This window comes from Anoplophora glabripennis, unplaced genomic scaffold (assembly GCF_000390285.2).
Source record: "Anoplophora glabripennis isolate ALB-LARVAE unplaced genomic scaffold, Agla_2.0 scaffold606, whole genome shotgun sequence".
Taxonomy (NCBI): Eukaryota; Metazoa; Arthropoda; class Insecta; order Coleoptera; family Cerambycidae; genus Anoplophora; species Anoplophora glabripennis.
In genome coordinates, this window is record NW_019416913.1 from 18913 (window position 1) to 46807 (window position 27895).

At 34.6% G+C, this 27895-nt stretch overlaps 1 protein-coding gene across 1 annotated transcript; it reads right to left on the bottom strand.

The window, feature by feature from the left end:
* Nucleotides 1-212: 212 nt before the first annotated feature.
* LOC108911530 (CCR4-NOT transcription complex subunit 11) lies at nt 213-27895 on the bottom strand. Its single transcript, XM_018716497.2, has 5 exons — nt 27884-27895; nt 26910-27035; nt 25613-25782; nt 16210-16342; nt 213-290 (listed from the first exon to the last, which is right to left on the bottom strand). The coding sequence occupies exons 1-5, from the start codon at nt 27893-27895 to the stop codon at nt 252-254; spliced, it is 480 nt and encodes a 159-aa protein (XP_018572013.2). The 3' UTR covers nt 213-251.

Here is a 27895-nt window from a genome sequence, read left to right on the forward strand (position 1 = left end):
TGTAAATTTGTTTACATATATCATATTTTATAATTTTTTTGAGCAAATATGAATTTTTTATATATAAAAAATATTTGAAAAATACCTATAGTTTTCCCGAAATAAAAAATAAGGGTTGCAACCCCCAAACACGGAATCACTTGTGAAACATATGTTTTTTTTTATAAGAAGTAATTTCCATTTTGTTTCATTCCAAAATATTGATTAGAACCCGAAATATTTAGAAAACAGCCTTTTTTGGAGGGTGAACGTCAGGGGTGTAGTTTGCATCCGTTTAAATTCGTTTTAGGCTAAAAGAAAAAATTATTCGTATTAGAGAAAAAGTAAAAACTTTTTATTGTAAAGTGTTAATTCTAATCATACAGACATCTTTCGCACACTATGGGGTGGGGTAGTTCACCCCCCTAAAGAGAGAACTTAATTTTGTAAATTTGTTTACATAAATCATATTTTTAATTTTTTTGAGCAAAAATGAATTTTTTATATATAAAAAATATTTGAAAAATACCTAGTTTTCCCGAAATAAAAAATAAGGGTTGCAACCCCCAAACACGGAATCACTTGTGAAACATATGTTTTTTTTATAATAAGTAATTTCCATTTTGTTTCATTCCAAAATATTGATTAGAACTCGAGTTGTCACGGAAATATTATTTTTGGGGGTGAACACGAGGGGTAGTTTGTATCCGTTTAAATCCGTTTTAGTCTAAAACAAAAAATTATTCGTATGGTTAGAGAAAAAGCATTTTTTTTATTTTACAATGTTAATTCTAATCGTACAGGCATTTATTTTTCTCATTAAGGGGTTGTTCACCCTTCAAACAAGGAATTTTAACGAAAACCCTGAAACAGGTCAATTTAATTTTGTCAATTTGTTTACATAAATCATATTTTTAACTCTCTTTGAGTAAATATGAATTTTTTTATAAAAAGATATAGTTTTTCTGAATTAAAAAATAAGGATAGCAACCCCCAAACACGGAATCACTTCCGAAATATTTATTTTTTATAATAAGTAATTTCCATTTTGTTTCATTTCAAAATATTGATTAGAACCCCAGATATTTAGAAAAAACTGTTTTGGGGTCGAACTTTGAGGGTGTATTCACCCCGTAAAAATATTTTTCCGCCGATATAAAAATACGTGTCTCTTAATCTTTTATGTTCTACCAACATATATAAAAATCTTTGAAAATCGGAGTGTTCGGGTTGGAGTAGTTTCCTTGTAAGAAAATTTCTTGTTTTCTCAATGTTGGACAAAAAATTATATGATATATTCAGGCCGAGTATGTATCCCATTTTATCATAATAACAGTTATGTTATTTTAGGGATGTTAACGTTAACTGTTAAGATATAACGTGCACGTTATTGAGGAATTAAGACCATTTTTAGCAAATACTCGTATTGCAATTTTATTGTTTTTTGAAGACGCTTTTGTGTTGACATTTTTAATAATAATTATGCAAAATTATTATAAACAAGTCAGTATTAGACAAAAACACATATAACTGACAGATGTCTTTTAGGTTATGAAACATGAAACACATGCAAACTCGTAAATAACCGGTAAGTACAACATAAAATAGTTTGTAACACGTTATCTTAAATTATAACAGAGTTTCTTAAAGGCAAGGAATTTGGTGTTGCTGTAGTTTAACGTAGGTGTTATTTGTCTAATGAAAATGAACGGCTTGTTAATTTCCATTTACTTGCCGGTTTTATAAACGCACATCGAAGGTAAGTTGTAAAATTTAAGTAACTTAGGTAGTATATACGTATACGTATATACTACTATATAATATATATAGGATGGCCCAACGAAATCGTAACAGAGCCCTTGGTGGCTAGGAAAAACTTTTTTTGGAAAAATGCAAAAACCCGTCGATTTTGTTTGCGAGGGGGACATCTTTTTGCATGAATTAGATGGTTCTAACTTACCCCGAGCGGGGTAAACATCCCCTCCAAATTTTTAAATAGGAAGGGTGGTCAAGTTGCTTATCGTTGAAAAGCTCTTTTGATTCTCTACACAGTCATGGGTCCCTTTTGAAAATCAACCCATTTTTTTAAAGATAAAGGGTGCAGAACTTAACACATACAAAATTTCCTATTATCTCTACAAATTATTCTCTAATTAAAATTCGCTATCCAGTTCGCTATTAATTTCAAAATCATTAAGTTAAATAAGCGTCTAAACATATTCAAATGGCTGGAAATAATTGACCAACAACTTCCATTCAATAATAAATAATTTTACGTGAACTATTCTCATTACTTACTCCAACGTGTTGTTAGATTGTTTGCAGTTATTTCTTTCACAAATTCCACTAAAAACGGTATAGATAAGAGACTATTTTTCAGTAAGCGATTTTGTCGTAAAGTGGTGTTAGTGGTTTTAGTGGCTCTTTCGCATTAAATACAAAATAATTAAAAATGGTTTATTCGATGCAAGACAGGGTGGAAATAATTGAATTATTTTATAAAAATAACGAATGTGCTTCGAGTGCAGCTCAGTTGTTTACTGAACGACATGCCAATAAACCCGTCCATCGCAAAATTGTCTTGGAGTTAGTAAGAAAATTCCGGGAGACGGGATCTGTGGGCAATAAAAAGCGAAACAATGAACGCCCTGTACGTAATGAAGCTGTGGAGGTTGCAGTTCTGGGACACGTTGCTTTAGATCATAGGCTAAGTACACGGCAATTGGCTTCTGTAAGCGGTGTAAGTCGGGGTAGTGTACAACGAATTTTAAAACATTACAAGTTCCATCCTTATAAAATTCACCTTCTCCATGAACTTCACGAAGATGACTTTGACCGCCGGGTACAATTTTGCGAGGTCATGACTGAACGGGCGATGCATAATCCAAATTTTCTTTTCAACATTTGTTTTTCCGATGAGTGCAGCTTTTTCCTAAATGGCACCGTCAACCGCCATAATTACCGTTACTGGACAGACTCCAATCCAAGAATATTCCACGAACAGCATACTCAACACACAGAAAAATTAAATGTTTGGGCTGGTATCTATGGTGATTCCCTTGTTAGTCCTTTTTTTATAAATTATAAAAACATTAGTAAAAAAAATATGCTTTTTTGACAATAATTGCTCAAAAAGCCCATCTCTAACTTCAATACATTTATCAACACGTTTATTAAAATATTGTCTTATTTTAAAGTACAAATTCTCAATGCGAAATGACTGCAGTATTTATAATCTGCTACTAAAGTTCTTCTCAAGTGTTTATAGTTTTTCCTTAAACAACTGATTTCATGTAACTCCAAAAACGAAAACCTCGGCATTCTATCTCACATATATGTATACGAGTATACAATTTAATTTGTAAGCTAAGATGTAATTTTAATTAGATACGAATAATACTTAATAGAAATTAGCATACAAATGACAGCAATAAGACAAGTGGAAGACGTCAATTATTTGATTTTCGTCCAAATCCTACTTAAGAAACTTTATCACTAAATTAATAATACCTGTAGGTACTTAATTGTAATTTAATGCAACAGCATTGGAAGTTTCAAAGACAAATATCTCGAATACGGTGCGAGATAGCTGCTTTAAAAAAGTATACCTTTTTTGTGTAGAAAGAGTTGAAAAATAAGAATTTGTTACCAAAGATGAGATACCTTTAAGTATAAAAAAGTTATGTCGTTTCCAACACCTTCAATCTACGGCAGCTGGCGCCCTCTATGAACTATAACCAAAATGTGAACAAATTTCAATTCCTCTATCCAAAGAACCCCAAACCCCAAAATTTTGTGTAGATTGTCACGGGACGCAAGAAAAATCCAACATTGCGCCCCGTGATTTCCTGCCAGGGGCCTTTTGGAACAACAGGCTACGGCGCACTCGACGTCCAGTCCGCAGTCCGACCGCTATTCATTAAATAACTGCCGTGTCGTGGAGTATGACCGATTGTATTGGTAACGACGGCATGGGCCCTCGGTGGAGACCTCGGGAGTTCTAATCGAGCTCCACGTTGGAAACCATGTCGCAACCTGTGATCTGGGATGTCAGTTCCCTTGACCGCGTTCCGCGGCAGAAATGCACGGAGTTCACGGGGATCGTCGCTATCGACGCCCGGTCGCACTATATTCTCTGACAACTGGAATCTGTGGTGTATGTGACCTACAGACGTGGTGTCTAGGACACGAGCTCGTGGGGGAGATCTCGACGAAGAATGTCGAGCTCCGCGTTGAGCGCTGTGTCGGGTTAGACTTTCTTGATATGGACCACTTAGGCGATGATCGTATGTTCGGGGGAAATCATGAGAATGGACGGGCGACGTACAAGTATTGTTTTGATAAAAAAGGCCGGCTTCGTCACCTATGACGTAGTCGGCTAAGGGGTTTTCGCTTACTATGGCACCCGAACGCGATGCGCATTGCTCCCGCTGGATACCACTTCGTAAAAAAGCTGAATGAACTGTAGCGTCGTCACCGACGGCTAGCTCACGTTCCGAATCACCCGACATCGGAAGTATTCCACTACCGGGGCCAGACCGTGAACCGTGGTTGGACTCATGGGATTCCCCGGACCCTACCAGTTGGTACGTAGGTTGAACCTCGTCCCGAGTATCTGTGGGTGACCCACTTCGTGGTAACTCTTGGTTGCTACTCGGATCCGCGAGTGCGTCGTGAGGGGTGGTCGAGATGGTGCCAGTAACTCGCGTAGCAGCGGACCTCAACGCGTACGGCGCTGTGGCTGCGCCGTGCCGCGTACTTCCGCGAGCCACCATCTTCGGTCCCTCAGACTCTTCGCGGAGCATCGATATAGCGTTGGCAGGAGAGGCCATTTCCTCTTTCACCCCGAATGTCGAGAGATCTTTCGCCGGCAAACAGGTGTGAGGGCAGTTCGTGTGACCGCTGGTCTCTCCGATTTGGGACGAGGTCTCGTCCAGCTCAGTCTTGATCATACTCACACGATCTAATTTATTATTCGTAGTATTACCTTCGAGGGCACCAATCCTCGTAGCACTGGATTTCGTAGTCGCGTCGCAGGGGTTCATCTTCCCCGTACGACAATGTCGGAGCAAGCTCTTTTGCTCCGAAAGTCTTGTAGACGTCTTGTAGTAAGCACTGACTCTACTATTAAATGTGGGTCTCTCGAGGGAGCCCTAGAAGTAAGGATAACTTCTTTACTAAATTTGGAAGTACGCCGCCACAATAACGTGCGTACTATTGCTTTGTGCCCGTGGGTCACAAAGTAAATGCCTCGTAGGGGTTTGACGAGGAAGGTTGCCTCGACGAGTGACCGCCTAGAAGTTTGACGAGGAAGATTGCCTCGGATTTGCAGATCTCAATGGAGTCTGAATTGTAGGTCTCGTAGGAGCCTATGTGTGTACTTTGTACCGAGGTGCGGGTCTCTCGATGGAGCCGGCACAGTCGGAATCAAAGTCTTCGTCGGAGGGTCGCAAGCCTCGGACGGTATGCAGGTCTCTGGAGGAGCCTGAAAGTATCGCTGTTTCGTCGCAGGGGGCGATCGAACAGGATCTTCGCCTCAGGTTGGGCTACCTCGGGCGGGACGCAGGTCTCTGGAGGAGCCTGGAGTATCGCTGTGTCGATGCGAATGGCTATCGCACAGGATCTTCGTCGGAGGTGGTCAGTCTCGGACGGTTTCGCAGGTCGCAAGTGGATCCTGGAGTTTACCGCTGTTTCGATGCAGGGGGCTATCGAACAGGGTCTTCACCTCAGGCTAGGCTACCTCGGGTGGTTGTCTCGTTAAGCGAGTAGTGGTTGCAAAGCACTATCAATATCACGTCGAGGAATGGCAGCCTCGACGGAAGCCTCGTGAAGCGAGCCTGTGAGCTTGAGCTCCAAAGTTCTTGAGCTTGATGACAGGGTTTTTTCAATCAAACCGTGGAAGATATGTTAAAAGTATATATTGAACAGAATTAACAAACAATAAAGATTCACAATTAACATATACAAGTTATTTACCATGAATAAGATTTGTTACACAATTGCTCTGTATCGCTTTCCGTCTCATGTACTCCCACTGAAGTACTGTAAACGTCAAAAGTAGACGTTCGATCACTTTTGTGGGATTTCCATACTTTTGGCGGACCGGGCCTTGAATTGTCCGCCAAAATCTCGAACCAAAATCATCCATCGTCCCCATCAACGCCGGGACTCGTTCCCCTCTGGCCTCTACGGATTGTCGATGTCGGCGTCGGGGATTTTGGAGTTTTTTCCCGGTTTGGGAAAAACTCTACCCGCGGTCTCGGCTTAGGCTGCCGAGCATCGCATCCAACCGCCAGAGCGGTGGAACCTTCGGAAGACGGTCCTTTCGGCCCAAAGACGGGGAAATTGGAAACATCGGTGAAATTTTCCCCGTCTTCGTAAAAGGGCTTACGGAGGTCTTATTTCTTGATGGATTCATTTGAAATTTTGTCTGTTGATACACGGCATGACATAGTGCCGTGGTTGGAGGGTTCGACCGAGATCGCGCGGATACTTTCGGCGGCAGCTCTAAAGGCGTGAAAACCTATTATGGCTTAGCTGGCCGTTAGTAGTCGGGCGATTCGGTTCGAATTTGGATATGACAACCACCTAGCGATACTCTAGTGTGGTTGGAGGGTTCGGCCGAGATCGAATGAGCGGAACGGCTGAAAACGCGGAAAACGTGAAATCCGCGTTTCCCCGTATAACGGCGTTTTGGCTCATCCGATTCGGACGAAAATTTAGTAAGATAATGCTAGCGACTTGAGGAGTGCTGCATTAAATTTTGACACCGATCGCTCAATAACTTTTGGAGTTATTGGCGATAGCGTCCTTGACCAATTCAAAAGGGTGGTGAAATTTCTAATGGCCATTTCCAAATGTCATCGTGAAGCGTCCCGGGGTTCGACTGCAGGTTGCGAGAGCAGCGGCAGTGGTCACTGCGCGCCGGGATGGCAGACCCAGGCGAGATCGGTCGCGATGCGGGTGACACTGGAAAGGTCGGTGAAATTGGTCTTTAACGCTCTGGGAGCGCTATCGCCGTGAGGATCGATGTCTCAAGACTCCTATAGAGGCTTTTTCATTCTGCCCGGCCGACGGCGATTGATTTCACAACCGTGGCGGGTTTTTGGTTTGAATTGGAAAGGTAGGTGAATATGATTGTTTCGCCTCCTTTTCAATTCAGCGGTCTCCGGCATATCCGTAGGTACAAGATTATGACTTCTATGAATATACGGGGTGTTCTGAAATCCTGAAGCTCGCTCGAAGGGTGGAATACGACAGCCGAGTTTTGCCTCGGTAGCTCACTCTCAGTCGAGACTTGACACGAGAAGCATCTCTGAGTTGGTCTTTACACTTGTATTATAGTGTTTGAATAGAATAACCTCTCATTGTTCGCTCCTTTAGTGACGAGTAGTCGCTACCAATTTTTAAATAGTAGTAGTACTGAGTATCAGCGACCCTTCGGGGTATATTAAAGCTGTTCCCCTCAGCTTGGTCTGCCATTCCACAAAATAGGGAAAAAAGAATTCGTTAACAAGTTCCCCTTTACTTATTAATTAAGGGGAACCCTACACCTATCGTTCCACAACGCGAGCCGAACCCGACATCCGCAGAAGCAGCCACGGCCATGCAGAAAAGCTTCCTGCACGCATCCAGCGTGTCCTGGGGATTCTTAGGGATACCCCCAACCACGTCGCCATCCCCAAACGGGTCCGAAACGTCCGCGTTCGTGGACAAGATATTCGCATTTATTAAGAAATAAATGGAAATAAACTAAAATAATATTTTATATTTAACACCCTGTATCCTTTAACTATCAACTTTTGGACTAAGGTAAGTTCTGCTAAATCGCAATATTTTTGCCTCAGGAATCTATCAATGATTTTTGGCCCATTACCTCGGGACCACCCTGTATAAGTATTTACCCTAAAATTGTTGTTAGGTTAAATCAAACGAAGAAGGATCTAACAAGGAAATTACCCCAACACGAACTCTCCGATTTCCCATATGTTTATATATGTTGTAGACTCGGTTGTAGAACAAAAAAATTAAATGACATATTTTTTTATCGGCGGAAAAACATATTTAGGGGGTGAAATATCTGGGGTTCTAATCAATATTTTGGAATGAAAAAAAAATTTAAATTGCTTATTATAAAAAACAAATGTTTCACATTAGATTCCGTGTTTGGAGGCTGCTACCCTTATTTTTTATTTCAGAAAAACTATATTTTTCAAACATTTTTTATATATAAAAAAATTCATATTAAAAAAAATAAAAAATATGATTTATGTAAACAAATTGACAAAATAAAGTTTTCATTTTAGGGAGTGAACAACCCTCTAGTGTGCTAAAAATGTCTGTACGATTAGAATTGTATATATATTTTTCAAACATTTTTTGTATCTAAAAAATTCATATTTGTTAAAAAAAAATTAAAAATATAACTTATGTAAACAAATTGGCAAATTTATGTTCTCGAACAATCCCCTAATGAGTGAAAAATGTCTATACAATTAGAATTAACAGTACAAAATAAAAAGTTTTTGCTTTTTCTCTAATCATACGAATAATTGTTGAATACGTAATAATTGTTCTATTAGCCTCAAACGGATTTAAACGGATGCAAACTATCCCTCATGTTCACCTCCAAAAACAGTATTCTGTGACATCTCGGGTTCTGATCAATATTTTGGAATTAAACGAAATGTAAATTATTTCTTATAAAAAAATAGATATTTCACAAATAATTTTTTCTATTGGTCTAAAACGGATTTAAACTGATGCAAACTACCCCTGCTGTTCATCCCCCAAAAAACGGGTTCGGTAATTTACAATTAGTTTCATTCCAAAATATTTATCAGAACCCGAGATATCACGGATATACTGTTTTTGGGGGTGAACATCAGGGGCAGTTTCAATCTGTTTAAAACCGATTTAGACCAAGAGAAAAATTATTCGTATGATTAGAGAAAAAGTTAAGACATTTTTCGCACACTAGGGGATTACTAGGGGGTTGTTCGCCCCCTAAAATGAGAAATTTTTTGTCAATTTGTTTACATAAATCATATTTTTAATATTTTGTTTATTTAAAAATGTTTGAAAATATACTGTTTTCCTGAAATAAAAAATAAGAGTTGCAACCCCCAAACACGAAATCACTTGTGAAACATTTTATTTTTTTAAAAGAAGTAATTTCTATTTTGTTTCATTCCAAAAAAAAATATTAGAACCCGAGATATTACGGATATACAGTTTTTGGGGGTGAACATCAGGGGCAGTTTCAATCTGTTTAAAACCGATTTAGACCAAGAGAAAAATTATTCGTATGATTAGAGAAAAAGTTAAGACATTTTTCGCACACTAGGGGATTACTAGGGGGTTGTTCGCCCCCTAAAATGAGAAATTATTTTTGTCAATTTGTTTACATAAATCATATTTTTAATATTTTGAATCAATATGAATTTTTTATATATAAAAAATGTTTGAAAATATACTTAGTTTTCCTGAAATAAAAAATAAGGGTTGCAACCCCCAAACACGGAATCACTTGTGAAACATTTTTTTTTTTTAAAAGAAGTAATTTCCATTTTATTTCATTTCAAAATATTGAGATGTCACAGAAATATTTTGGGGGTGAACATGAGGGGTAGTTTGCATCCGTTTAAATCTGTTTGCGGCTAATAGAACAAATTATTCGTATGATTAGAGAAAAAGTAAAAACTTTTTATTTTGCAATGTTAATTCTAATCGTACAGACATTTTTAGCACACTAGAGGGTTGTTCACCCCCTAAAAAGAGAACTTTATTTTGTCAATTTGTTTACATAAATCATATTTTTAATATTTTGTTTATTTAAAAATGTTTGAAAATATACTGTTTTCCTGAAATAAAAAATAAGAGTTGCAACCCCCAAACACGAAATCACTTGTGAAACATTTTATTTTTTTAAAAGAAGTAATTTCTATTTTGTTTCATTCCAAAAAAAAATATTAGAACCCGAGATATTACGGATATACAGTTTTTGGGGGTGAACATCAGGGGCAGTTTCAATCTGTTTAAAACCGATTTAGACCAAGAGAAAAATTATTCGTATGATTAGAGAAAAAGTTAAGACATTTTTCGCACACTAGGGGATTACTAGGGGGTTGTTCGCCCCCTAAAATGAGAAATTATTTTTGTCAATTTGTTTACATAAATCATATTTTTAATATTTTGAATCAATATGAATTTTTTATATATAAAAAATGTTTAAAAATATACTTAGTTTTCCTGAAATTAAAAATAAGGGTTGCAACCCCCAATCACGAAATCACTTATGAAACATTTTATTTTTTTAAAAGTAATTTCCATTTTATTTCATTTCAAAATATTGAGATGTCAGAAATATTTTGGGGGTGAACATGAGGGGTAGTTTCCATCCGTTTAGATCTGTTAGCGGCTAATAGAACAAATTATTCGTATGATTAGAGATAAAGTAAAAACTTTTTATTTTGCAATGTTAATTCCAATCGTACATACATTTTTAGCACACTAGAGGGTTGTTCACCCCCTAAAAGAGAACTTTATTATGTCAATTTGTTTACATAAATCATATTTTTTATTTTTTTAATATGAATTTTTTTATATATAAAAAATGTTTGAAAAATAGTTTTTCTGAAATAAAAAATAAGGGTAGCAGCCTCCAAACACGGAATCTAATGTGAAACATTTGTTTTTTATAAGAAGCAATTTACATTTTTTTTTCATTCCAAAGTATTGATTAGAACCCCAGATATTTAGAAAAAACTGTTTTGGGGGTGAACTTTGAGGATGTATTTCACCCCCTAAATATGTTTTTCCGCCGATAAAAAAAATATGTCATTTAACGTAATGTTATCCACCAATTTTTAAAACAGGGAATAATTTTTTTCTGCCTATTCTCTATCACATACATGCTATCAAAAATTTATATAGCGCTTCTCTACAAGACGTCATGTATGCTGCTCTCTCCAGTTAAGCCAGGAGTTTTTAATGCCTTACCTTTTGTCTTTTTTTGCAGAACTATTGAGGCTGTCAAAAACATCAGTGAGGAATTTTAATAGGTCAACAGTTCCACGAGCGTCTTCAATTAGTGAGTGTATTTCATTACTCTCATTACCTGAAGATGATCCTAAAACGTTAATCCTTTAATATTTATAGTAAAATGTCGAACATAAAACATGAATTATAATAATTTTTTGGCTCAACGCTACCTAAGAAAAAATAATAAAAGCAAGCCTACAAAGCGTAATGCAATGAAGCGAATGAATAAGAATAAAACATTCAACGAGGAATCTACATGTCATAAAGGTGCTGAAAATATAAATATTAAAGCTGCTCAAAACATGACTGAAAACAATGCAGCGGATTTTAACTCAAGTAAAATAAATCCACAGCANATACAGCAGGGCCTTGATAATCCGTACCCCAGCTAGTCCGAACGCCTCTATAATCCGAACGACCCCCCTTACCCCTGCGCAACCGCCGTTTCTCACAGTTTCTGTCTCGCCAGTGCCACGCAGTGCGTTTTTTGTTTGGAATGGGCAGATGAAGTCGACATTTCTATTCCGGAAAAAATGCTGTTACGTAAATTAAGGGATAAAGCATTTTCTATGTCGCTAAATACTACTCGTCAATGCACTATATTGGAATTCTTTAAAAAAGTGTGATTAATAGCATTGTATCTAACATACATCTAACGTACATACTTAAATAAATACATTATAATGTAAAATATTTTTGTTTTATTTCGAAAATTCCCTTTCAAAATGTCTACATACTATAATCCGAACGCTTCGTGAATCCGAACAGGGTATAAATTTTCGGTGTTCGGATTATCGAGGCCCTGCTGTACTTAAATTTTACAACTTACCTTCGATGTGCGTTTATAAAACCGGCAAGTAAATGGAAATTTTACAAGCCGTTCAGTTTCATTAGACAAATAACACCTACGTTAAACTATAGCAACACCAAATTCCTTGCCTTTAAGAAACTCTGTTATAATTTAAGATAACGTGTTACAATAGTATATTATTCAACGAGCGTATAATGATGGGTTTTATTCACGAGGTGAAGTTTACGGCCACGAGCCGCAGGCGAGTGGCCTAAATCACCGAGTGGATAATAGCCATTATACGGGAGTAGAATCCTATACTTTATCCACGACTACTAAATATTTTTGTTGAAGTTTTTTTTGTTGGAAAATTTTGTTATATTACATACACATTTTAAGAAACACTATTATTTTTTTCTAATAAATATTTCATACATTACATTATTGTTCATTTATACACAGTACATAGTTATCAAAAATTATAATAATCGTATAATATCTCATAATAAGTAATACAAAAATCTATATATTTAGCTTAACAAATATTACGTGTTTAATTTTACAAGATGATGCTATTTATTTATAGTTATTAATAATTGTAATATTTGAACAATTGGTCAAGTTAATCGGGGGGATAGAATTAACATCAAAACTAATGTTTTGGTGACTTGAAACATTTGAATTATATGTACATTGATTCGTTTGGTTTAGTTTTGGTTGAATTGAAGATGATATTTTGTTGGCCGTATTGGTTTTATTTTTGACGGATTCGTCTATATAGCCTTCTGCTACGGCGGTGGACTTCCATCCACCGTGTCTTTTGAGAGCAGTAATATCCCCGCCTGCGTCAACCAGTATTGTTGCAGAAGATCTGCGGAAACTGTGCCCATAATATTGTTCTGGATTCGGCAATTTGAGGAAAGCAGCGATATCCTTTCCCATTTTTGTAAATTTGTTTATCCCAATTCTCTGAGTTGTACATTTACCATTTTGGAAATTTAAAAAGAATGTGTCACTAGTTACCTGACTTGGTCGAAGACTTATATATGTCTTGCATATTTTGTAAAAGTTATCCGTAACAGTAAATTTTCGGCAAATTTTTGTCTTGGTATTTGGCACATTAACCAAAAAAGCTGATCCAAAATCTTGTAAATGGGTTATTTTCATTTCATACAACTCATTACTTCTGCATGCACCCATTACTCCCATTATTAAAGCAACCTTAAATTACAGAATGTAATGAAATAACTATGTGCAAGATTTACTTAATATCTTACCTTTGTTGCTAGGTATTTATTATCAGATGCTTTAGTTAAAAAGTTATTGATATCTTCGCCAGAAAAAGTTTTCGCTTTTTAGGCTAAAAACCTTATAATTTTCGTTTTAGTAATGCTCGTAATCTTCTAAATTTATATCTTGATGTAAGGTGATCGTACTTCTAAGCATTGAATAATAGGGTCCATAGTGTTGAAGATTTATATTTTGTGAATAATTCAGTGAAGTATACTAACAAAGTCGATTCAGAAAATGAAGTGGTTTTCTTTTCCTTTTGCCACTTCAAAAAATATTCATAGGCCATACTATATACTTTCCTTGACTTTTCCGGCAATAAATTTAATGAGGCAACTTCAGCAGCTTCTCTAATTTCTGGCGGTGTTAAAGAAAAGTCATTTTCATTTTCTATATCCATTTTTAGTTCGTTTTTTAACACAATTTAACACAAAATATCAAAACACTGAGAAATCTATGCACACAAACAATAATGTAGACAGGTTTGAGTCAAATTTGTTTTGTTTTAAAAGCTACTTAGATTTATGAAATGTTTCGAAAAACATGGTATGTTAAGAAACAGATATACGACACGCACAAACGAAGTCGCTGATGGCTTAGTGTAGATGCTTCTTCCCTTCTAACCGCGGGTTCCGGGTTCGAATCTGGTCTAGGAAAATTCACTTTTTTAATTTTTTTTTATATGTACAGCACTGAATTGAAAATATTTAGTGGTTTACACGATAAAATTTTAAAAACCGATTGTTTGTAGCAGAACAATATAATATTATAGCTAAATCAAGGAAGCATCTGACAGTAGTGATTAATGACTCATTAATCACTGCCGTGATTAATGGGTATTAATAAGGTCGAGCAAACAGACGTATAATGGGTACATTATACAATAGTCGTGGATAAACTATTTTATGTTGTACTTACCTGTTATTTACGAGTTTGCATTTGATTCATGTTTCATAACCTAAAAGACATGTCAGTTATATGTGTTTTTGTCTAATACTGACTCTAGTTTATAATAATTTTGCATAATTATTATTAAAAATGTCGAAACAAAAGCGTCTTCAAAAAACAACAAAATTGTAAAACCAGTATTTGCTAAAAATGGTCTTAATTCCTCAATAACATGCACGTTATATCTTAACAGTTAACGTTAACAACCCTGATAATAATAATGCAGAATTATGATAAGTACCCGACTCAATAGACAAAAACACATACAACTCTTTCTTCTTTTAGGTTATGAAACATGAAACAAATACAACGTAGAGTGCAAATAACAGGTACCTACGTACAACGTAAAATAGCGGCCGTTTACGACTTGTTATACAAACGTTATTTCTAACATAACGTTTTAAAATGGGATACATACTCGGCCTGATTGTGTGTGTATGTTATTGTTATCATTATGTTATTACTAATACAATTCAAACTACAAGTCTACAAGTATTAATAAATAAATTTCCACGTTTTACATAGACAAGAATGCGTAAAAATATCGAGCTTTTACAAAATTTAATCAACAAAAATATTAATCCTCATTAATATTTACCTTTTTGAAATTAACAATAGATATTGAGCTTACAATAATTCAAAGAAACACACGTTTACTAACGCACGCGCATTGACAATAGCGAACGAAATAATCTATCTTTGTCATAGGCATACTATGTCCACGACTTTGGTACCATGGTGCGACAAAGCGAACGTGATTTTTTTGTCTTTGTCTTGGCAGTGTCGTAGGAGCTAAATAAAATTTAGAAGATAAAAAGGTAAATAAATTTGCAGCCGTCTAAGAAACCAACGTAAAAAAAAATTCGAAGGCAACTTTTCATTATTTTAAATAATCAATCGAATAGTATAGAAAAAACATTGTTTTAGTTTTGTTAAATCATTAAAATTAATGATTAAAAATTTGATTTTGTTATAACTTTCTTATTAAAAATTAAAAAGTATATCTATTTCTCTGAAAAGAAAAGTTACATTATTTAGAGCAGATTGAAAAAAAAAATACAAAATTCATTAATTTTTCTGTTTGTTATGATTTTTTTAAATTTCTGAAATCTTCCCTTAACTTCTAGCCTCCCTAACTCTGTTTAATTTTAATAGTACAAGAAAAAGTCAAGAGGCGATTTTTATGTAGAATTGTATGCTTTATAACTTTTTTTCTAGCCCTTACCCTTTTTGAGTTATCTTGAAAACCCCCTTTGTTTTATCTTTTTTCACCCTTGGCCGGGGGTTGAACAAAAAATTACTCTCACTTATTGTTATAATATACTTTAAACTAACTCATATCAGAAATTCAGCCAAGTTGACCAAAATTTCGATTTAAAGGCTTTTTAATTATTGGACTATTAGGAGAGAATCTAATTCGGACAATATTTAACGAAATATTGGATTTTATTGTTTATTTTTGGCTTAATACTACAGTAAAATTGGGTTGCATAGAGCGGATTTCGGCGCGTAAGATTTCCATTTGAAACTTTGACTTCAGGAATTAATTTTTATAATGCGTCAGGGTGTACGTTCACGTTTAAAACCTATTTAACAAAAAATAAGTAGATTCGTTTTGTATTTGCTGTTATTTTTCTGTTTATTTTGTCATGATAAAATTTGATTATATTATCTCCAGTTTTTTTATTTATAAATTTTTAAGGTTGGCGATAAAATTTTGTACGCACCACATCAATAACTCGCCTGTTACTCGCCTCGCTTGCTTGGCTCGTTTGGCTCGCTCGGTTTATAACTTCAGACTCGTTAAGTAATGAATGACATTAGTGACGGGGTACATAAATAACATTATTATTCTATATTTGACAGATATGGGTCTATTCTTTTGTTATCAAGGTACAAGGCATGAGTCATTTTATGAATTTTGCTCATATCTCCGAAAAGTAACCGACATATCTTTATGAAACTTAGTAGGTGTATGTTTTGAGAATCTATGAACTGCCTGGTCGATCAGTATAAATAAATTATACAAGGCGTTTGTTGTGCGACTAACCACAAATATTTTACATCACCACTTTTTTTCTGCCATATCGCATGCTGAAGACATAGTACGTGTTAATTTTTTAGATATCCTATATAAATATTTAAAATATAATACTTACTTCATCTTCGCAATTTAGTAATGGCGGTGCTAATGTTACAAATTCTGGTTTATAAATTTTGTTTACTGGAGCATTATCACCACTAGCAAGTTTTTTTATGATAATATCGTCTGTTCCAAAATTCTGAGAATAACTAAAACAAAAAATAATTGTATTTAACACAGGGTGTAACTTTAAGTGGGGGTCAGTTTTTTACGTGCAATAGTGAATCTGAAATTCTTTTTTTTTAATCAAATCAATACTCGAGTTATAATTAGTTCTTTAAACTGCGCTTTAATTATTGTCTACGCCGCCACTGAAAAGAGTAAACCAGCGCTCCCGGAATTTATGAAGTTATATTCCTCACTGCCGGCGCGGCGTTGCCAGTTGCTTTTATACCAACTACATTGTGCGAAGTTATAAAATAATTTAACAAATCAGATTGTTTTTGTATAATTTAATGACTTGTCATTTAAAATCCATCACATTGTTTTGATATCATTGTGACAGAAAAGCCGAACCTGTAAAAAAACTAGTTTTTTTTTAAATAAAGATTTACATTTATTAAATATTTACTAATACTGGTACGTAAATACGCTACTAATTGTAAATATATTTTTTTAATCAACTCCTACACAGCGAAACTAATGAAAAATAATTGAGTGAAAACTGTTTTTCCAAACTACCCTTTTTTTCTCTGAAAAAAATTTCAAAATTTTTTTGTCGGGTTATTAGAATTGCATGATAACCGTAGTTCCTAAAAAATTTCGACCGAAAGATCTAAAAACTATAATCTTAGCTTCAAAATGCTTTTTTCTAGTTCCCGATACGACCATTTTTCGCCTAAATACAGTGTCAAAAAATAAAAAAATTCGGAAAATAGTTTTGGCCCTTTAATTTTTTATATTAGTTTATATTAACGGGTTTTAAAATAGATTCGAAATCAGCATAAACTACAAAAGGTACATTCATCTATTTTTCGAAACTTCTATATTTTAATATATTTTCAGGGACACTTTTACCAAGTTTACCTATTCGAGGTTTATTGGTGGGTGCAGTTATGCAGGCATGACTGCAATCATTACTTTGGCAGCAGTTATCTTTCGCTAGCAAAATAAGATATACAACCATCACAGAAAATTTTTTATGATTCTCATAAGAAATTTGACTTGTAACCAGACTTGAAAAGTTTTTTTTATCCAACAAAATACGCAATAATCGTCAAATATCTCTCTCCTCTAATTGAATTTACACAAAACAAACTTATTAAATGTATACAGGGTGTCTCATAATTAGCTGCCAACCCTGAACAGGCCGATTCTATGATCAAAACTAAGTAAAAAAGTTCATATGAACATGGGCCCGGAAATGCTTCCTAAGGGCACAGGGACCCATTGAAGAGGGAGGAATGGAAATCATTTTTTTGCAATATCTCTCAATCGCGTTGTGATAAATGAATGAAATTTGGTATACACAGCTAAATTTTGATGAGCAATTTGATGGACTAATCCATTTATTTCCACAAGGTCCATTGGGGTGGGTACGGGGGGGCCCTTGGTACTTTGCGTGTGTAACTTTTTCATCTTTGACTTTTTAACAAATTGGACAGCAAATTCCGTTTTCCCGAACTGTTTTACGTTAAAAAGGTACTCTTGTTTCAAATCGTTATCTTTAACGGTTTCTGAGAAAATCGCTCTTGAATTAATCCCACTTTGGTCAATTTCATAGTAATTTAAACAAAAAATAATAATAATAATTTAATACGTAATCAGTAATACACATTATTGATGTAGAACAATTATGATATGATGATTTGTTTATGGCTTTTGCGATGGTAATGCTGCGCGGCAGAACGCGAGTACGGCAGAAGGTTTCCAAACAGAAGGCTGACATCAAGGAGGACATTCCTCACTGTATTCCGCAATTTAGCTGCAACCGTCACTTTTCGAAGGGATCATAAGATGGAAACTTAATTTTGATAACAGACAACAAGCTATTTTAAAAACTGTTCAAAAAACCCTCCACCTTCTCTGATACAAAGTCTTGCCCTACGTGTAACACTTCTCGAAGCTATTAAGATGCTAAAACGGTTTTGACGAATTTCATTGGCTGCATCATTGATACGCTGCAGCAATTCCTCACGGGTATCGACTTCGGTGGCGTAAACTTTTTGATTTAGATATCCCCAGAAAAAGAAGTCCAGCGGGGTTAGGTCGGGAGAACGCGGCGGCCAAGCTACCGGTCCGTGCCTCCCTATCCACCGTCCAGCGAAATTTTCGTTTAGGAAATTTAGAACATTGCGACCACTATGTGCCGGGGCTCCATCGTGTTGAAAAAACATGTTACGTCGTAAATTTAGAGGCAGATCATCGAGAATTTGGGGAAGATTTTCTTGAAGTAAGTTTAAATAAAGATTTGAATTGAGACGTTGTGGAATTTCAATAGGTCCAATCAGAGTGTCGTGAATTATTCCCGCCCATAAATTTATGGAAAACCGTTGCTGGAAGTTTGTTCTCCGAACAACATGTGGGTTCTCTTCTTCCCAATAATGAGAATTATGAAAATTTAATTTTCCATTTCGGGTAAAAGTAGCTTCGTCACACCACAAAATTTTGGAAGCTTGCTCGTTGTCCAGCGACAAAATCCAGCGACAAAATTGCATACGTGGCGCAAAATCTTCTGGTATCAAGCCATGTACACGTCGATAGTGATAGGCATGTAGACCTTGTCGCTTTAATATTCTTCCAACCTGAAATGTTAGTAGCACATCTAATCAATTCTGTTAAGGAAATCTTTAAGATATGTAGTACCGTTGGCCGAGGAACATTTATTTGCCTTGAAATGTTCCGTATGCTAGTCGTAGGATCTTGTTCAATAGCGTCAAGGACCTCCGCTTCCCTATTAATCCTGGGACGTCCTTGACCCGGTGCCTTTCGAAAAGTGGCGGTTGCAGCTAAGTTGCGGAATACCGTAGGGAATGTCCTCCTTGATGGCAGCCTTCGGTTTGGAAACCTTCTCCCGTACTCGCGTTCTGCCGCTGCAGCATTACCATCGCAAAAGCCATAAATAAATATCATATCAACTAACTCTTGTCCCGTAAACTCTTCCATTTTTTTCGCTTAGAACTATTAAATTGGCAATCGGGTTGACAATACTTTGACATAAGAATACCTTGATAATTTTGTTTAAATTACTATGAAATTGACCAAAGTGGGATTAATTCAAGAGCGATTTTCTCAGAAACCGTTAAAGATAACGATTTGAAACAAGAGTACCTTTTTAACGTAAAACAGTTCGGGAAAACGGAATTTGCTGTCCAATTTGTTAAAAAGTCAAAGATGAAAAAGTTACACACGCAAAGTACCAAGGGCCCCCCCGTACCCACCCCAATGGACCTTGTGGAAATAAATGGATTAGTCCATCAAATTGCTCATCAAAATTTAGCTGTGTATACCAAATTTCATTCATTTATCACAACGCGATTGAGAGATATTGCAAAAAAATGATTTCCATTCCTCCCTCTTCAATGGGTCCCTGTGCCCTTAGGAAGCATTTCCGGACCCATGTTCATATGAACTTTTTTACTTAGTTTTGATCATAGAATCGGCCTGTTCAGGGTTGGCAGCTAATTATGAGACACCCTGTATATCACATATTCAAAACAATATCAATATATGCTGCAACCGTTCAATGTTAATGCAATTATAAATAATTTGATTATGAAAAATCTTAATGTATTAAATAAGTATTCTATTACATCTCTTCAATGATCAATATCACTATTCAATTACGATATGTAATTGCAGACTTGCGAGACAATGCGAGAATGTATGACGTCACCTGATATGAAGTGTATTAGAAACGGTCGCCGCGCAGGTTCTATGAAGCGACGTGTTAAAAATGGCCACCGATTCTGGACCTTCTCTGTATAGAATCAGCGCTGGCACTGTGAAAAAATGTGGCGGCGTTTTTGAACCGGTGAATAATCACTACTGACAATTATTGTCATTCAAATAGAAAAAAAATAATATCCCAAAAGCGAACTAAGTCGCAATGATTGAAGCAATTTCATTTCGAATCTGAAACCTTTGGGATTAACCTTGATATATAAAAAATCAAATATTGCTGGAACTAAATGAAGCACTAAAAACCATTAGCGAAGCACTAACAATATTATTTTTTTACTTTCTTTTTCGACAAAAAAATTTACAGTGGATATTTAGTAGAAAATCAATATTTCAATACATATTCTACTACCTACTTAATCTTTAAATTGTAGAAAAGTTAGATTGAAGTAAATAAAGACATGTACAAAGTAGGTATACGATTTCTATTTAAAATTAAAACCATTTAAAAGCTATAATAAAAAAGTATTATTTCACATTATCACATTCAGAGATAACATTACCTCAATAGGCTTCGACTTTAAACTTCTTTTATAATATAGGTAAGTTGTTCTCAGAGATATATAGTGGGAAGAATTCTCTTACAACCTGCGCGTGCGGCTAATAACAATGGTCGCCATTTTGAACATAATGGTTGCCAACAAAGATAAATTTTAGGGAAATTTAAATAGGAACAGGGAGAGGCAAATTTGAAATACAATACCAAAAATAAATATTCAAATTATATGAGCAACATTTTTTATTTTAATAGATTTTTTTTCAGAAATTGGTAAATATCTAAAAACAATAGGGTATTTTCACATTTTTTTTTTTACTTAAAAAATAGAAAGTACTTAAGCCATATATAACTAATGAAAACTTTTTTTGTTTAAAAAAAATCGCTATAATAGTTTTAAAACAATTATAAATTTAAGTAAAATATTTGGCAGGAAAAATGCCTAATCGAGTACGACTGGTTGCCTAGACTATTGTGACGTAGGAACTCATATCAACAAAGCCAAGTACAAGTACCTGTTGAGGTTATTGTATTTACTCCTGTTTTTATTGAGATTTTGCCAAGTTTATTTACTTTTTTTTAAATAATAATTATATAATACAAAAAGTAGGACATGTATGAATCACAAAATAAGTGGTGTTTTGTGCCCGGATGTAAAAATACTTCAATAAGTGCCCCTAATAAAACATTTATAAGTGTACCGCAGAATTCTTCACGCAAAGTTAAATGGTTTAAAGCAGCCAGGCGAGATGTTCCTAAATCAAAATCAACATTTTTTTGTTGCGAGGATCATTTTAACGTAAGTAAATATCAATTATGTACCTTAAGGACAATGTTCTAAATTTTGAGGTTAATTTGTATTAACAAACTTTTTTTATTGCTTTAAAATTTAAAAGTAAATATTTTAATGATATATTATTTAAATATGTATAATCTTATATATTATTTTATACTTGGTTTACTTATTATTGTTTTTTTTAGCCTCAAGAAGATATGGAAAATTTTGTTCGCTATAAACTTATTGGAGGAAAAGTTTTATTAAAACAGGACGTGGTTCCACATATATTTGATTGCCAACAAGACAGAAAAAGAGCTGCATCTGCACCACAGCGAACTGTTGTTTTAAAATGACAAAGAAAACAGTTAGTAGAAGAAGCTATAACCTAGAGAATAAGAGAAACAAATGTTGAAGATTTTTTACCAACAGTAATGGATTTTGATGGGCCCAGTACAAGCTCAGGTCAAGCCAGGTTAGAAAGGGATGAATATATTGTGGAAAATACAAAAGCAATTGGGAAGGCTAAAAGTGTGGATATACAGGCGAAACCACATGTTCTGTCATTCTTTATAAATTCGGTAACCATAAAAATATAAACACATGGCAAATTGTTCGTCGACGCTTTAACAAAACTCTGAGAAGCCATTTCTCGTTTTGCGAATGTACAACACAATCACTGATAATCACAAAACACCTGATAAGCTTTTAAGAATAATCGTAATAATAATAATTCTCAAATCAAAACTTAATACAAGGCAGGTATATACCTGTCATATGACTTGACATAGACCATCCGCCATTTATATGAGTAGTGACGTAATCAATGTCACAACCAATGAGATGATGTTTTACAAATCGTTTTGAAATTTGAATTTTATATAGGTTTTTATTATTAAATATTTAGTAAATTCTCATGAAATAGGTAACTTAAACTCTTTTAGGTGTTTATGTACATGTTATACTTTGTATTAAAATACATTTCTAGACAAAGTTTTGTATATAGAAAACACCCTATTCTATTCTGAAATATAAAGATAAACTAGTACAAACAAATAATAATGATTTTACATATTTTATTCATTGATGATTAAATATTAACTTAGTTGTTTCCGTATTTGATGTCCCTGAATTTTTTCAGTATATTTTTGCCTAAATTAAAAAATCTTATACGCGTATATGCAGAAACAACACTCTTCGTATCTTGACTAGATGACAATTCACTAAAATAATAATATAGACTGCCAGGGAAAATAATTAATATTTATTTAAAAAAGTATCAACAAAAAAATAAAATTACCAAAGGTTCCGGTTAAGCTTAGAACGCTCTGACGTATCATCTGATGATGATATCAATGGAGCATTTTTTGTATGGTATGTAATATTTCAACTGAACTTGTGGATGGAGAATCGGCTTTATTAGTTAAATAGACTTCTAAATTTGGAACTGCATCAGACTTTAGGCGAACTTGACTTCCAGTTTTCACGAAATATGTTACTTTAAAGAGACATGAACAAACAAATTTATTCTCTGACCATTTAAATTCGTGATCAAGTCTCAGACTTTCTACCCATTTTATAAACATATCACCCCTTGGAAAGCTATAACATAATTTAAACAGTTGTTGCAAGAAATAAATTCATAAAACCACTCATACCGATGAAATGTAATTCCTTTTGGTTTAAAGCTCCTTATATTAAAAAGCACCCTCTCACAGCACACGACATAACAAAAACAATAAACGATAAATGTTTTCTTTAGTGTAGAAACGATGTATTGAATATTTAAAAAACGTCCACAGCGCAATTTGCCGCCCCAGGCGTAAATTATACGTTTATAAACAAATAATGTAGGAATAGTGTTCACCCGCCAAAATTAAGTTTATATAAACATCACGTATGAACGATAAGGCGTCACGGCTGAGAGAGGCAATAGAGAGGCAATGAAAAAGCGCGAGAACAGTTAGTGAATTCTTAGCATTAGTTGGCATAAGATGTGTTTTCTGTACAATTAAGTAATATATGTATATCAGTTTATCTACCTTTTATTAATTGGAGAATTCCAATTATCCTACAAAGTCAGAAGTGGGATTGTTTATTGTTTGTGTAAACTCACGTGCCAGTAAATATAGTGCCTGACAATGAGTACACCTGAACCACAGCCGTCTACATCGAGAAAGCGCTCGTTCGAGGACAGCACTACGATGTGATGTTAGTGACGAGTGATTGATTGATGCTGTTATAGGGGGGATTAAAGACGAAAATGTAGCACGTACTTTAAGTTCAATGCAGTTTGTTGATACAGATGATATGTATTCCAGAATACGCGCAATGGGACAAGTGCCACATCTATTGACACAAAAGCGTGGAATTGAATCTACGCAACAAGGTAATGTAACAGGTCAATCACCGGGACGCTTACAGAGATCGCCAGGGAACAGAAATTTTCCCAGTTACTTGTTTCAATTGTAAGCAAGCAGGACATAAAGCTGGAAATTGTCCAAGGCCACGTTTGCAATGTAAGAAATGTCACAGGCTAGGGTATTTGGCTGAAAAGTGCTGAAAGAAATTTATAGAAAATACAAACGAAGTAGATGTAACTGCAGTAGATAAAGAGCCAATAAAAAATATGTTTATTGTGTCAGCAAGAATCAATAAAGTAAAAGTGAAGTGTCTAATTGATTCAGGTAGTTCAAGTAGACTATCGGTGGCACAAAAACTAAATTTGAATTTAGTCCGCGGAACAAAAAACATAATACGCAGCTTCATGGGAACAACCACGATAAGTGATACAAAAGCCAATGTAAATATCCATGTAATGGACGTGGCAGCTACAATGTGTAATTATCATGAATGACGAGGAACTTCTGCATGATGTTATAATAGGGCGAGACTTTTTGGATCAGAAACACGTTTTACTCGTAAAACGACGAGATTGTGTAATTTTGCGTGCGTTGCCGGACTTAAAGCACAAGGTCTCTCAGGAGATCATCAGTGTTTGTGCTAGTGATGTTCTTAAAACGAATGATATAGTGTTCGGTGACATCAAAGATGACGATAAGACTGAGTGCATTAAGTTACTTAACAAATTTGCAGACTGTGTAGCATTTTCAACGAGTAGTCTAGGCAAAACAAACGCAATAACTATCAACATAAAATGTGTAACAGATGAACCTATTGTATATCGACCATATCGCATGCCAGTCAGAAAAGGCAATTTTGCGTGAAATGATGAAAGTGTTGCTAAACAATGAAATTATTCGTGAGTCATGCTCCCCTTATGCTAGCCCAATAATGTTAGTTAAGAAAAAGACTGGTGATCATCGATTAGTTGTTGACTATAGACGTTTAAATGCAGGAGTTGCGTACTCCACTTCAAATGAATTGTGAAGCGTTGCGTACGCTTACAGTACAAGAAATGTAGGAGGTGCGTACTGCACTTCAAACGAAAATGAGAAGCGTTGCGTACGCTTGCAGTATAAGTAACGTAGGAGTTGTGTACTCCACTTCAAATGAAATATGCAGTACAAGTAATGCACTTCAAATGAAAATATGAAGCGTTGCATACGCTTATAGTACACGAACTGATGCAAACATTTAAATGTAAAGCAATAAAAGGAGATGCGTACTAATATTTCAAACAGAATATTATACTTAAACGTTTTATGGAGCTGAGCACTTCTTAATATTGACCTGCTAAAGACGCAAATCGCTACATTTTGGAGCTGCGGCCTTTTCCTCAAATGTTAACTTCAAATATATATCAAATGTAGTGTTGCGTACACTCAGTACAAACGTTTTGTAATGTTGAGCATTCTTTGAAACTGACCAGTTCAATACGCTGATTGTTATGATAGTATACTGAAGGTTGCGGTCTTCGTCGTTCAAATATTTATTTACGACATCTGAGGACAGACGGGATTAGGTTTATATAAACATCACGTATGAACGATAAGGCGACACGGCTCTTATCCTACAATAGTAATAAATAATTCACGAAATATAACCTTGCTCACTCCTCAAAAATCAAAACAAAACAAAATTCATGTTCAAAATGACGGCATTGGTAGTGTCCCTCAAAAATGGGATGCGCAGAAGTCAATGAGCCTTCTCCCTACTCTATATCTCTGGTTGTTCTAAATGATCTTACTTTGACCCAAAAATTTGTGGCCGACTATCTTTTTAACCTTTATACCTACAGGATACAAATTTTATGGTTATTAAATATAATTAACATGCACTTCCTACCTGTTTGAAGTTTTTTCCGGGATGGATAATATGACTGGAATTCCAGTTTTATAAGTCTGGGGCAATTCAGATTGCTTCTCAGCTACACTTAACTGGATTAACGAAAAATCAATGTTTGTATGAGGCGAAGTATCAGAATTTAAAATCTGTAAAGCTGTTTTTTTCATAAGCTAGAAAAAGTTAAAGTATAACAGTAAATGTTTATAAAAAGTAAACTATTTTTTTATATCATTAAATAGGTAAAGTAGTGTAGAATGTAATATATATCAACTTTCCACTATAAAAATAATTGAAGTCATATTCATTTGGATTTTATTTAGAAAAAATTGAAAATTGCCGTTTTGGAAAATCTGCTTTTTATGAAATGTGCAGTAGAGTAGTTTCCTTTTTTTAACCAATAATTCTTGAGAAAATAACTTTATTTTTTTTTATGAACGCCAGTTTGGATTTTATCTAATTTTAAATGAACGTAATTTTCTGATTATTATTCATCAACCAATACATGACTGATTGATTCCACCTCAATCGGAACAGTTCCGCAGACAAAATTTGCTACATTCGAAAAAAGTGTGTATGGTCTCAAAATGTATGTATCTGTGTGTTTTCAAAAGCAACGTGGCCTCTGAAAAATATTCAACATGATGGATCCAATGTGACGCCTGAAAGATACGTTTGTAATGGAATAATAAATAAAATTAACAATTATTGAATCCGAATTTAAAGTCAGAATTCCCGGATCAGTTCCTGTGTTGCTCCTAACATAAAGACACATAGAGTGACTTTCTTTTTAATCGACTGTGTAAGAAGCTGATTTAAAACCAAAATAAGTAATAACTCAAAAATTGGTCATTTTACTAATAAAAAAGATATTTTTCTATGATATACAATTGGGAATCAAACGACCTTCTAAAATTTACAATATTTTCAGTGGAGTCGTAATTCTGACGTTACTGACACTGTCGCCCAGTATTTCTGCTACAGTTAATTTTTTCCTTGACTTATATTAGTTGTCGCCACCTCGAGTTTCATTAGTAAAAGTCAAACATTTTCCATGACATTTGCATTTTAAAAAAAATATGTTTTTTAAAAACTAAACACCTTGTAACTTGCACATAAAGCAACTATGTACTGAAGTGAATATTCAATTAATATATTTTGAACTCAATATTATCAAAGTACCATTTATGCTCCTTCATCTAAATATAGCCTGTACAGAATAAACAAAAAAATTATAGGCATCCATTCCCAAAATAATAATGCTCGATTGCATTTGTAACAAAATAAATTATATACTCACTCCATCTTTAGGTATATCCGATAGTAACTGAGTAACAAAATGCTTTTCAGGAGGTGTCAGTCTTGGTAATTGACCTGGATATTCTAATTTTGGAGCCCCTACATTACTTTGATGTTCAGGAGGATACTGAAAAATAATTATTAATATAATTTCAAGTTTAAATTTAGGTGCTGATATTTAAAATACGATGGTTTTCTGGGTTGTTATGCCGTGACCTATGTCGCCGTCGCACCAGTTATATAATTACATTGCACTTCCTTAACCTAGGAATCTTTGATCTGCTCTTACTGTTGTTAGGCCAGGCTAAGGCGGACTCCCCTGATGTTAATTTTGGTTCTTGTTGAGAGAACCGAAACGAATATCAGAATAATCGAGAACTGTTCTGATAGCGGATCTCTTTCCACACAGCCTAGCCCGAGAACAACAAGGGCTGATCAAAGATTCCTAGCTAAGAGCTCAAACTATGTAGGTACTCTATGTAATGAAGACAATATTATTATTATTATTATTATTATTATTATTATTATTATTATTATTATTATTATTATTATTATTATTATTATTATTATTATTATTATTAAGAAAGTACAAGGTAATTCTGTAATTGGTAGCAACCAGGTACATAGGCCACAGCATTACAACCCGGAAAACCATCATACTAAATTTAGGTTTTAGTAGTTTATTTAAATACATTTAAAATGGCTTTTCAGTTTAAGTTGGGTGTATTTCAGTCACCACAGTTAGACAAATTCAGATAAGAATTGGATATAAGAGAGTTTATACTTTATAGAAATGTATAACATAACATAAAGCAAGTACATAATACATTATATATTTTTCAGTACTTGAATAGAGGTTGAATTTGTCTATACTTTTTTTCAAAATTGAAATTGATCTACAAATAAAGAAGTAAACTACATCTGTACAATATCAAAATTGTCCAAGAATTTTGGCGGTTTCAAATGTTTTCTTACAAAATAACTCAT

What these genes read in the sequence shown, in the direction of transcription:
- LOC108911530 (XM_018716497.2), bottom strand. An exon ending in CGGATATACCTAAAGATGGA is followed by an intron (nt 25,783 to 26,909) that starts GTGAGTATATAA and finishes AACTTTTTCTAG; the next exon opens with CTTATGAAAAAAACAGCTTT. An exon ending in CCGGAAAAAACTTCAAACAG is followed by an intron (nt 16,343 to 25,612) that starts GTAGGAAGTGCA and finishes TTTTTGTTTTAG; the next exon opens with TTATTCTCAGAATTTTGGAA.